We start from the raw sequence: 12468 nt of genomic DNA on the forward strand, positions 1-12468 counted from the left end.
GGAACGCCTGGCTTCATCCAGGGAGAACCCCGTGCTCGTGGCAGCTCCTTCAGACGGGTGGTCAGCTTTCATCTGTCTGGTGTCCTGTCCATGCTCGGATTTCCCTGAACTAGGAGGCTGTGTGGATAAGTCACTAATATTTGTCCACAGTGCATGTCTGTAGACCTGTGTCCTCTCCATTGTCTTATCCAGAGAGCAGGTCACCGCCAGGTGACATCGTTCAGCTGTTATCCGCACCCCCCAGGGGAGAAGGAGCAGGGCCGGGGTCTGGGAAGAGTCAGGAGCACATGCAGAGCAGCAGGGACCCCCGCCCGCCCAAGCAAGGGCAGCCGTGACAGCACGGTGTCGCCCGCACGCCCAGGCCATGTCCTGGGGGAGTGTGACCCAGAGGACACGCTGGGCTGTGAGCTCCCTGCTACCCATGGGGGGGACGGGGGGGGGACTCCCCACGGGCTGACTCAGGGGTCTTCTCACATTCATAGGGGCCCACCGGCCCCCACCCACGGCTCCCGCAAGAAACCAGGTTCTGGTTCTATTTCAGTAGAATTCCTCTAAGAGGCCGCACAGGTTTCTGCTCCTGGACCCATTTTATTCTCTTCTCTCTGCAGGAATGTGAACAAAAGTATTTTTTGAAGGACGTTTCCTGTGATGGTAAGTAGTCTAAATTCTTCATTTTCTTTTTTTATTTGTTAACCTTTTTTTTGTTATTTTTGTTAACAAATCTTCTCGTTTATTTGTTTAGGCTAAATCTTCCTAGTTGGGACTTCCCTGGTGGTCCAGTGGCTAAGACTCCATGCTCCCGATGCAGGGGGCCTGGGTTCGATCCCTTACTGGGGAAATAGATCCCACATGCCACAACTAAAGATCTCGCATGCTGCAACAAAGATCCCGTGTGCCGCCAACTAAGACCCAGTGCGGCCAAATAAATAAATATATATTTTTAAAAAGTCTTCCTTCTTTGACATGAATGCTAAGGCCTAATGTCTTTATTTTCGAGACAGGGGACCACCTGCCTACCCGAAGCTTAGGGAACTTTCCTGTGGACTTGAGATCCACTTTTTCACATTCACCAATGACAGTAGAGAAACAGACATTTGTCAGATATAAGTTTTGTGGGGTTCATAAAGACGGATTGGATGTTGTTTTTATTTTATTATACATTCCTGTTTTTAAAAGAAAGTATGAGTGGGTGATAGGAATACTTATCTAACCCTAGATCAGTGGGTCCCCATGGCTGGGATGCTGTGGGTTTAGCGGCACAAAAGTCAAGATTTATCGAGCACGTGCTGCGTGCCAGGTGCTTTTTATAATCTTATTCTAACAGCTCTGGGAGACTGCCCCATCTTACAGATTTAAAACACGACAATCCGAAGCTCAGAGAGGCTACAAAACTTGCCCCAGGTCTCAAGGCCTAACCTGGTCCCCCCACTGATGCCAGGAGGCCTACCCGTCCTGAGCACCTCACAGCCCGTGGCTGGGTGGCGTGTGAGAGGGGCAGGGCAGGGCGGACGTCAGCAGATGCTTTATCCACAGGGCTTCTGACTTGCCTGGGGTTCCTTGGTTCCTTCTCCCAGGTTCATTGGCTCCAGTAATGAATGAGCAACAGACGTGTCAAGAGACACAGCAGGTCGTGGCCAGACCTTGGCCTCCTGGCCCCTGGGCCTGGTCCCTCCTGTGGGATCATCTGGGCTGTCACAGGGCTTCCCAGGTCGTGGGCCGTGGCGTGCTGCCCGGCGCCCAGCCCTCAGGGCAGGTGGAAACACCTCTAGGACCACGCTCCCGGGAGCCGAGTTACAGAGGACGCTCCACGGGCCTTCCAGGAATGTAAACAAACTCTCCCTTTTTGCTTTTATTTTTTTCAGCCATCAATAAGATCTACTGTGAATTCAGACATGAGGTTCCAGAAAGTAACTGGAAGATGTTATGGGGTTTACTGGACTTGAAGAAAATGACGAGATATGGGAACCCCAACATCCAGGAAATTTGGAAGAGCTCCTCAGGCGGAGGAATGGGCTAGGGAGGGACATTTCTGTATTTAAACTCACGGCTGCCCTCCATAACATGGAGCTACATATATGTTTGCAAATTATAAACAAATTGGTTGCAGAAGGTATCTTCGGTAGGCATGCAGAGACCTCCCAATAAACTCTTTTTTGACACAGGGCTGTTACTTTACTCAGTGTCCTGGATGGGTAGGATCTGAGCTTCTTTTCCAGTTCTGATCCCATCAGAAACTTCATGAATCCCAGATGGAACTGCAGTCCTTATCCAAATGGATTCTGTATAAACTTCCAACGGGGACATCAGCTCTGCCCGCAAGCAAAGGTGCTTCTCTGTCAGGGGCACTGCCTGTGGCCAGTGTGGCAGAGATGGGATCCCAGGGGACTGCTGATTGCACTGGGTGGGCTCACGTTCCTCGGAGCCTCTCCCCAGGCTCTGTGGCCAGGAGAGTTTGGTGGTTGTCTTTCTGCCCCCACCAACTTCTTGATCTCAGAGTCACTGTGATGTCTGCATGACCTAGGACAGAAGTAGAAACGGGAGAAGCTATTGGTCCCATTTCTAATCTGAGCTCATCATTTTGATTCTACAAAGTGTATCCCCCAGTCTGTCCACTTCTCACCACCTCCCCCATCACCTCCTGGTTCAAATCTCCAGAGTCACTGTGATGTCTGCATGTGACATCATACTTGATCTCAGAGTCACTGTGATGTCTGCATGTGACATCATACTTGATCTCAGAGTCACTGTGATGTCTGCATGTGACATCATACTTGATCTCAGAGTCACTGTGATGTCTGCATGTGACATCATACTTGATCTCAGAGTCACTGTGATGTCTGCATGACCTAGGACAGGGAGTGGCATCGAGCAGGTGCTCCATGAATAGGTACGAGGAAGTCGATGACAGGCAACCCGCGGGCCACTCTGAGCAGTCAGAGACGCTGGTCCATACCTGGCACTGGGACCAGACTATCCCTATCAAAAATGGGCAGAAGGGGCTTCCCTGGTGACGCAGTGGTTGAGAATCTGCCTGCCAATGCAGGGGACACGGGTTCAAGCCCTGGTCTGGGTAGATCCCACGTGCCGCGGAGCAACTGGGCCCGTGAGCCACAACTACTGAGCCTGCGCGTCTGGAGCCTGTGCTCCGCAACAAGAGAGGCCGCGACAGTGAGAGGCCCACGCACCGCGATGAAGAGTGGGCCCCGCTCACGGCAACTAGAGAAAGCCCTTGCACGGAAACGAAGACCCAACACAGCCAAAAAAAAATAAAATTAATTAATTAATTAATTAAAAAAAAAATTCCTAGTTCTCATCCCCTGGTTTAAAAAAAAAGAAACGTGTGCAGAAGGCTCTGCTCAGTATTCTGTGATAACCTGTATAGGAAAAGAATCTGAAAAAGAATGCTTACATGTATATGTGTAACTGCATCACTTAGCTGTATATCTGAAACGGACACAGCATTGTATATCAACTATACTCCAATATAAAAAATAAATTTTTAAAAATGGGCAGAAGAAAAAACAAAACAAAACAAAAAAATGGGCAGAAGACCTAAATAGACATTTCTCCAAAGAATACAAACAGATGGCCAATAGGCACAGGGAAAGATGCTCAGCATCACTAATTATCAGAGAAATGTGAATCAGAACTACAACGACGTTATCACCTCCCACCGGTCAGAATGGCCATCATCAAAAAGTCTACAAATAACAAATGCTTGAGAGGGTGTAGATAAAAGGAAACCCTCTTACACTGTTGGTGAGAATGTAAATTGATGCAGCCATTATGGAGAATAGTATGGAGGTTCCTTAAGAAACTAAAAATAGAATTATCATATGACCCAGCAATCCCACTCCTGGCCATACAACTGGAGAAAACTCTAATTCCAAAAGATACATGCACCCCAATGTTCACAGCAGCACTATTGACAATAGCCAAGACATGGAAGCAACCTAAGTGTCCATCGACAGAGGAATGGATAAAGAAGATGTGGTATACATACAATGGAATATTAACTCAGCCATAAAAAAGAATGAAATAATGCCATTTGCAGCTACGTGGATGGACCTAGAGATTGTCATACTGAGTGAAGTAAGACAGAGAAAGAGAAATATCACATGACCTAGAGATTGTCATACTGAGTGAAGTAAGACAGAGGAAGAAATATCATATGATATCGCTTATATGTGCTATCTAAAATATAATAGAAATGAACTTATTTACAAGACGGAAACAGACCCACAGACACAGAGAGCAAACTTGTGGTTGGCAAAGGGGAAAGAGGGGAGGGATAAATTAGGAGTATGGGATTAACAGATACACACCACTATATATAAAATAGATAAACAACAAGGATCTACTCTATAGCACAGGGAGCTATATTCAATATCCTGTCATAACCTATAATGGAAAAGAATCTGAAAAAGAATATATATATGTATGTATAATTGAATCACTTTTCTGTACACCTGAAACTAACACAAAATTGTAAATCAACTATACTTCAATTAAAACAAAAAAAACCCCCAAAAAACCTAAGACTATCCCTCTGCTCTTGTATCTGAGGATAAGATTGGAATGTGACCAGGCCCCAGCTTCCTAAACCAGCACTAGCCAGGGTGGGGCATGGTGACAGTCACAGAGACCTTTTTTAAGTACCTGAAACTATTTTTTTAAGGAATGGATATCATTATAAACTTTTGGAGATAATCATAGATTTACATGCAGCTGTAAGAAATAATATGGAGAGATCTCCTCACCCTTTACCCAGTTTCCTAAAATGCTAACATTTTGCACAATTATGGTACAATATCAAAGCCGGGATAACGACACTGACACAGTGAATATACCCAAAATTTCCATCATCACAAGGACCCCTCATGTTGCCCTTTTTTTTTTTAAAATGTTGCATCTTTTTTTTTTAACTTTTTATTTTATATTGAAGTACAGTTGATTAACAATGCTGTGTTTGTTTCAGGTGTAGCCACATCCACCTTCTTCCCGCATTAACTTCTGGTATTCACTTGTCTTTATTTCTATGATTTTGCCATTTCAAAATGCTAAATAACTAGAATCACACAGTATGTAATGTTATGAGATTTTTTTCTTTGTATTTAGCATACTTCTTTAGAAAAGTAGCCTAAACTGTTAAAGTTTTAATGCCAAAGATACGCTTTTGCCAGAAAGTTGTACAATTTAGCAATACTTGCTTTTATACTTTTTCTTTACCTAATAAAATTTCCATCCTAAGCAGTGTGTCTTTTCATTCCCTGTGTGTGCACAAGCTTGAGTGTGATGTCCTTGGGAGATGGTATCTTACACAGAGGAAGGCACAGGCCCCGAGGATGTGATCTGTGGGCTGAGGGACTCTAGAATGGGGATTAAACGCCAGAGAAGCCTCTTCTCCTGGTTTGTGTTATTCCCCCCGGGGCCTCTGTCTCTGGGAACAACGCTGTCCATACAGGGTGTGTGCCCCACCCTGCCCCCCTTTCTCACTCACCCCAAACATCATCAGTCCTTGGAAATGCTCACAGACCAGCTGCTTTCTTCCACCCAGCACCAAGTGTCTTCAACTTCAAGTTCATTATGAAAGGAAATGCCATAACCACCAGTCTCTCTCAGGACAGAAACGCGGGTGTCATCCCCGGCCCTCACCTCCCTCACCACCCCCATCCCAGCATCTGCTGCCCCCCCGGCTCTCCCAGATCTGCCTACTCACCCTGCTGGTCCAGGGCACCATCTCCTCTCCTACAGACTATCGAAAAGGCTTCCTGTCAAGTCTTGCTTTCCTCCTGGCTTTCCCTAATCCGCTCCACGGCCACACAGCAGCTGGAATGAGAGGTCTACAGCACAAGTCCAGTCAAGCCTGCTGGGTCTCTGCCATTCTTGACTTTGCTTACAAGATGCTTCAAGAAGCGCCAGCCCTAGCCTTTGCCCCAAGCCCCATCTCTCTCCAGGGCTGCTCCAGCCTGCCCTGCGGTCAGGCTGAATTTCTCAGTGGCTTGCTCTCTGTTGGTGTCACTTGCAGGACAGTACCCTCTGCATGGAATGAACTTCCCACCCATTCCCAATCCCCTCCTCTAAGCCTCCTTCCAACTGGTCCTCCCTCCCAGGACCCTGGGAGGCCCTCTCTGATCCCCAGGCTGGGGCTGGTCGCCACACCATCTGGTGCAGTGCTAACTTAAACGCCCAGGCATGAGATGATCTGTCTTTAATGCAAGTCTCCCCGCAGCGAGACTGTGCCTCCGCCCGGAGACCCGCGCTTGGGCTGGTCCCGGGTCTCGTCCCCTGTCCCGACACGGAACGCGCGAACCTGGGATGCTCAAGGGTAGCGGTCCCCAACCTTTTTGGCACCAGGGACCGTTTTCGTGGAAGACAATTTTTCCACGTGAGTGGGTGGGTGGGCGGATGGTTCAGGCGGTAATGCGAGCGATGGGGAGCGGCAGATGAAGCTTCGCTCTCCCGCCGCTCACCTCCTGCTGTGCGGCCCGGTTCCTAACAGGCCGCGGACCGCTACCGGTCCGCGGCCCGGGAGTTGGGGACCCCTGCTCAAGGGCACTGGCCGCAGCGCAGTAAGAACTACAACTCCCAGCATGCCCCGGCCTACGGCGTCCCGAGCCCGCGGCGGTTGCCTAGCGACCGAGCGTGTCCCGGAAGGCGGCCAGCTCCGGCGGGACTTCCGGGGCGGTGGTTGCGTCAGATTCTGGAAAGCTGTCGGCGCGGCCGCGAGTGCGGCATTCCAACGATGGCAGGTTCCTCCGCGGAGCACGGTGAGTGCGCGCGGCGGGCGGGCCAGCGGCGGCGACCCCGGGCCGAGGGGCGGAGGGGCCACCCGGGATCTGAGGGGGCGCCGGGTCCCTGAGGGGCGGGTCTGAGGGCGCGGCGCGACCCCCGGGCCCCCCCCGGCAGGCCCCGCTCCTCCAACCTCGCGGGGACCCGGCTCCGGCCCCGGAACTGCCGACGCCACCCCGTCCCCAGCCCCGGTCCCCTCCTTGGGTCCTCCAGGTTCCACTGCGCCTCGACCCCGGGACGTGGCCCTGCGTTTCCCCCGCCGGTCCCTGGGCCGGACCTCGCCCCTCCTGTCCCCTGGACTTTGGGGGACAGGCACAGCCCTAGGGTTGTTTTCGTTTCCGCCCAGCGCGGGCAGCACCCGGGTTGGCACTTAGGAAAATGGGGCCGAGGAAGCAGGGTACGCGGACATACAGGAAAGGGCTTGGGGTTTTACGAAGGCTTTCATCTGCGGCTGCAAACAGTGGCCATTGGGACCTGCGTGGTCACAGCGTTATTGCCCCACTTTATTGCCGCCTCCGAGGTTCCGTGAGCAGCTCTGGCTCTGCCCACCAGAGTCACTCGTGTCGCCAGCCGGTAGACACGCTGCCCACAGGCAGACTCCAAGGAGCGCTGGGCCCTTGCTCCCCTCCCTCAGGCAAGATTGTAGGTGCCAGACAGACCGGAGGTTGTCCCTGGATTCCCGAGTCTGGAGCAGACTTTCTTCAGGAAGGACTCTCAGTGTGTAGTTTTTATTCCCCGGGCTGCCGGGTTTAGGCTGTGCAGGCTTCCTGGAGCCCTGTGATCCCTCTTGCTCCTGGGGTTCCAGGCAGGGAGCTCTGACCACCTGGGTAACACAGTGATGTGGGAGGCCCCTGATGACAGGGCTGCTGTGGTACCCACCTTCCGGGCGCCCTGCATTCCACCCGACAGGTGTGCCTGGATTCCAGCACCATCTCTACCCACCTGGAGTCTCGGCCCTCGGCCCTCAGAAGTGCACCCAGACTCCTGTAAAATAGCAACGTGGTTGACACCCCCAGTCTTCTGAGCGAGCCGGGCTGGGGACCCACCTCTGCCCCTTCCTCACGTGCAGCAGGGTAACACGTCCCTGCTCAGATGATGTAGCGAGCATTAAAGGGGCTGGTAGAGGTTAAGGGTTTAGAAGAACACTTGGCATGAAATGGGCGCTGTGTCCAGGTTGAAAGCCCAAGCTTGTTTCTTTTCTCTCTTCCTTCCTTCCTTCCTTCTTCATTTGTGAACACAAACGACGTATTCGATTTTTGGGTTTTGGTGTTTTTAATTGCTTCAGAACTTGAGGTTTTCAGAGCCTTGGTAAGAATTGGCCTGTTTCTGGAGATTGATACCAGAGTTCTAGATATTCTTGGTTTCCGGGTTCTGAATGCTTTTTATTCTCAAGGTTGGATTTATCGAAAGTGACCATCTTTCCAGACTGTTTAAGGAGACCCTCGTTTAGAATATTCTTCCCATTTCTGATCATCTTCCTGAAGTTGGCTCAGAATGTCCATTTGGTTCCCTGCCGCCGGGGTTAAAGCTTTTCCTTTGTAGCTTGAACGTGCGGCCTGTTCCAGGGCCCAGTTTTTTTAGAAAGACGAGTCTCATCCCTGAGGACCCCGGGGTGGATGGAGCGCGTCTCAGAGGCCTTGCCCTGCAGATCAGGCCCCTTTGGTGCCTGTGTGTTAGGTCAGATTTGCAGTTTAATTTTTTACGCAGTTTAATTCAAAGGTTCTTCGTAATAACAATACAGCTAGCTTTTTTTCTTAGCATGAGTCTGCATTAAATACATCTGCGGGGGGCCTGTAATCCTCAGAGCAACGCTTTGTGGTCGATACTGCCCTTATCTTCCTGTGCAGGCAAGAATCCTGAGGTTCAGAGAAGTTAAGTGATTTGTCCGAGGTCACACAGCTAGCCAGGGCCTGTGTGACTGCAGCAGGGATGTTGGCTACTCTGCCTTGCTGCCTTTGATGACTCTATTCAGATGAACACCAAGCGCCCCAATTCCAGAGTGCATCAAGGCAGACAAGAGGAGGGAGCTGATACGCTTTCCTGTATTTCCCAGAGAAAAAATGAAATGTACGTATTTATAGACTACAGACGTTTGCTCATCCCTGAAGCCACGTCTCCCGGTATTTACATTTTAAGAGTTGTGAGAGATAGTGCCCTCGGGGGGAGATTAAACCGTTCCCAGTGTCCACACTGCTGTCCCCGGGCAGTGGTGCCGTCTGATCACCTGTGTGTCCTCAGGGCATCAGATCATGATGCTCGTCATGACCCAAAAATCCCACGTGAAAGACTCACATCTGCTATTTCAGTGGGAAATTGCCCCTGAGTGGTTCAAAATAATTTCCTTAAATAGATCTGTCACTTTATTTATTCAGTAGATGTGCTTCAGGCACCGGCTCTGCCGGACGCCGCTGGGCATGGAGATGCAGCATGCCTGGAGGAGAGTCTCGGCCTTCCTGGGCCTTCCGTCCAGCGGGGCCGGGTGGCCGGAGCCCAGAAGCCCAATGCCTCCCCAGGTTGCATGGGCCATTCCTCTCTTGGTCACTTCCCGGTGCGTGTGCTGCCGGGTGGCCCGAGTCTGCGGAGGTGGTTCAGGGCCCAGGCCCCTTCCCTCTAAGGCTCCACAATCTGCCCCACGGGCAGGGTGGAGTGCAGGGAATCACGCCGGAGGCCCTGCCGGGCCAGGTCTGGACGCTGCGGTGGGCATTAGCCTGCTGGCCAAGCCCAGCCCCGGAGCCCCGAGACAGAGGGCCTGGGTCTGGGGAGCCCCCTGGGCTCTGCTCCTGAGGGAGGGCCTGGCTGCAGGGCAGGTAGGGAGCCTCCCGAGAGAGGCTGGAAGCTGATCCTGGAGAAAAAAGGGGAGCGGGAGTCCTGGCAGAGAGCACCTCGTGCACTGAGACCTGAGGACCAACAGCATTGCTTTCCAGCAAGTTCCTGAGGCCAGAGGGTGGAGGAGGGCTGGAGACGGGCCACGGGACCAGGTCTGCAAGGGCCTTGAGCACATTTACGGAGTTTGGGTCTTGTCTTTGCGTTCTGGCAAGATATCTGCCCCCTCCCCCGCGTGTACCAAGGCAGGGAGAGCAGGAAGAACCCAAGACGGTGGTGACTGGTGGCCTGGGCCAGTGGCAGTGGTGGGTGTGAGAAGTGGACAGTCTGGGGAGGACCGGGGCAGGTGCTGGGTTTGCCGCGGGATGGAAGAAACAGCCACCCGGCTTCAGACCCAGTGGGGAAGGCGGCTGTACCGTTCCCGGACTTGCAGCCAGTTGGAGGGCGAGACGTGGTGCTGGCGAGCAGCCTGTGGACAGGTGGCAGCTGGGCCTCCGGGGCTGGTGCTCAGGACAGAGGCGGCGCTAGAGGGGCCTGTGGGAGGAGGTCCTGCGTTCCGGGAGTGGGTGGCATTGCCGCCAGGTGCGTGCACCTGTCTCCTTTATGAGATTCGTGTGGGGAGGGGATGCATTCGTTCGAGAAGGCTTTTCTCGTCCCCTTTCTGAGAGCCACCTGGGCAGGCTGGGAAGCCCCACAGGAAAGAAAAGTGGGCCTGAAGAGGGACCCAGGGGGAGGGGCCGCTGCAGAGGTGGGCCAGGGAAGCTGGAGGAGCCTTTGCAGAAAGGGCCTGATCCACAGGGCTGGGTGCCTCCGGGGCCTCGCAAGGTGTGGACCCGAGAGGCCTTCAGCAAGTGCGGGAGGGGTGCAGACCCCCGCTGCGCCTGGCCTGGGAGCTTAGGAGGAAGGCAGACCTGCGCTGAAGGGGCCTGCACTTCAGCAAGCCGCCTGGGGGTTCTTAGCAGCTGAGCTCTGCACCCGCCCCACCCAGGTTCCGATTCCAAAGGTCTCAGGTGGGCCTGGAACGGGTGCTTCCAGGAGCTGGCCCTGCTGCCACTGCGCTGGAGCCTCACTGAGCGGGAGCCTGGCTGGAGTGGAGGAGGGGGTGGGAGAAAGCAGGCCTCGGGCTGTTGTCCAGCAGGTGTGAATGCTGATGGGAGGGAGCCAGGGGAGATGACGGCTTGGTGTGAATTCGGTTCCTTACCTGGTTCTTGCGTTTGTGCGAGATCAGTAAGCCTTTTCTGAACTGTGAAGACCACGGTCCACGTTTAGGGCCTTCCCACAGTCAGAAGGTGTGTGTCCTGGAATGCGTTTCTGGATGGACCTGCGGTGGACCTGGCGGTGGGCGTGGCACGTGCGTGGGGCTCCCTGGGGAGGTACAGCGTGGCCAGTGGGCGCCCTGCTCGGGAACTATCTCCTCTCATTTTGGCATCACGGGCTGATAGCCAGACCGCAGTCTGGCCCAAACCCAGGGCCACTTGAAAGCTGACCAATTTTTAAATTTGTTTCCTCAAGTTACGCTTAAACGCAGCTGCCACAGTGACCCCATGACTGTCCCCCTCTGCCCTGCGGGCTCCCTGCTCCAGACGGGGCTTTTTAAATGCGTGTGTGATCCCTGGGTAAACTCCTCCAGGGCAATTACAATAGTAGTAATACAGGAGCGATTAAAATAATAGTAATGGCAACTGCTGGGCGCTGGCTGTGTGCCCGGCAGTATTTCAAACAGTTTACAAGTGTAATTTCACTAATGCTCAACAGCTTTACCAGGCGTGTGTTGTGCGAGCCTGATTTACCCTTGAGAGGAGCCCGCCGGGTGAGGGAGGGGTGCAGACGCCGCTGAGCCCTTGTCCCCTGAACTGCTTCATTAGTGCTTTAAAGCCATCGTGTTGGTAGAATGTTTGACGTGTTTTTCTCATTATAAAAATAACATATGCTTATTGTAGAAAGTGTGCGCAGCGAAGAAAAAAGAGGGACATAAAATGCCCTGTGAGCGCACCCCTCCAGGGTAGCCAACGTCAAGGTCAGGCAAGTTCCCGGGCTCTCTGTTCCCTGGAGTAGTTCCGGACTGAGGGAAGTCTGTCTGTCCAGTGCTGTCCTGGGGCTAAAGGGGCAGGGGGAGCTGGAGACCACACAGCTTCTCAGAGGGGGGCTGTCACCTCTGCTTCCTTCCTCTCCCTCCTGTGTCCTGGCATAGATGGCTGCACCAGAGAGATGCTCGGAGATGGGGAGAGGGAGCTTGGAGGGTCCGTGTCGGGTGACCAGCTGCCGAAGGACGGCCTGGCCCACTCCGGGATGCGTCCCCCCCCCACCGCCGCCTCCCCCGGCTCTGTCCACCCTCTGGCAGGTCCTCTGACTTAGCTTTCGTGAACTGAATTTTCTCCATCACGAGAAAGGAGCACGCTTCCCGACTCCTGACAGGCTGGCAGGGCTGCTGGGGAACCGTGCCAGGTGCAGTAAAGTTCCCTGGAAGGAAGACTCCGTGCCAAGGAGTTTATGTAGAGTTAGGTTTCCCGGTGCCCAGGGCCGCCCTGGCAGGCGCTGCTTCCTTCTCCCTGGGTGGGAGAGAGCTGTCCTGTCAGAGAGGGGTGGGGGGCACAGACCCGCCTGGCCTTCCTTCACCGCCTCAGAGGGGATCTGAGCCCTCGGGCTGGGTCTTTAGGGCCAGCCACCTGCTCCCGGGAAGGAGGGCGCGCTGGCGGGCGCTGCTCCGGGGCCCTCGTGGGCTCCCCAGGGTTCCCACCGGCGCCTTGGGTGGGAGGGGCCGCCTCTGTGTGTCTCTTTGCTTCCTCCGACACTTCCAAGAACTGGAGTGGAAAGTAGCTGCTTCTCCTTGTAGGTCAAGTGTGGAACAAAAGC

General features: G+C 53.4%; 1 protein-coding gene across 2 annotated transcripts in view; it reads left to right on the forward strand.

Annotated features, from left to right (window-relative positions):
- Window positions 1-6688: 6688 nt before the first annotated feature.
- CARS1 (cysteinyl-tRNA synthetase 1) overlaps window positions 6689-12468 on the forward strand; it is a 47912-nt gene continuing 42132 nt past the window's right edge. Inside the window, exon 1 of one of the 2 annotated variants that reach the window (XM_036861732.1) lies at window positions 6689-6770. In XM_036861732.1, coding sequence (XP_036717627.1) covers window positions 6746-6770 — 25 coding nt within the window. In that variant the 5' untranslated portion in view covers window positions 6689-6745. The remainder of the gene's footprint in view (window positions 6771-12468) is intronic. The other variant, XM_036861731.1, reaches the window with a different exon arrangement.

This window comes from Balaenoptera musculus, chromosome 8, assembly GCF_009873245.2.
Source record: "Balaenoptera musculus isolate JJ_BM4_2016_0621 chromosome 8, mBalMus1.pri.v3, whole genome shotgun sequence".
Classification (NCBI taxonomy): domain Eukaryota; kingdom Metazoa; phylum Chordata; class Mammalia; order Artiodactyla; family Balaenopteridae; genus Balaenoptera; species Balaenoptera musculus.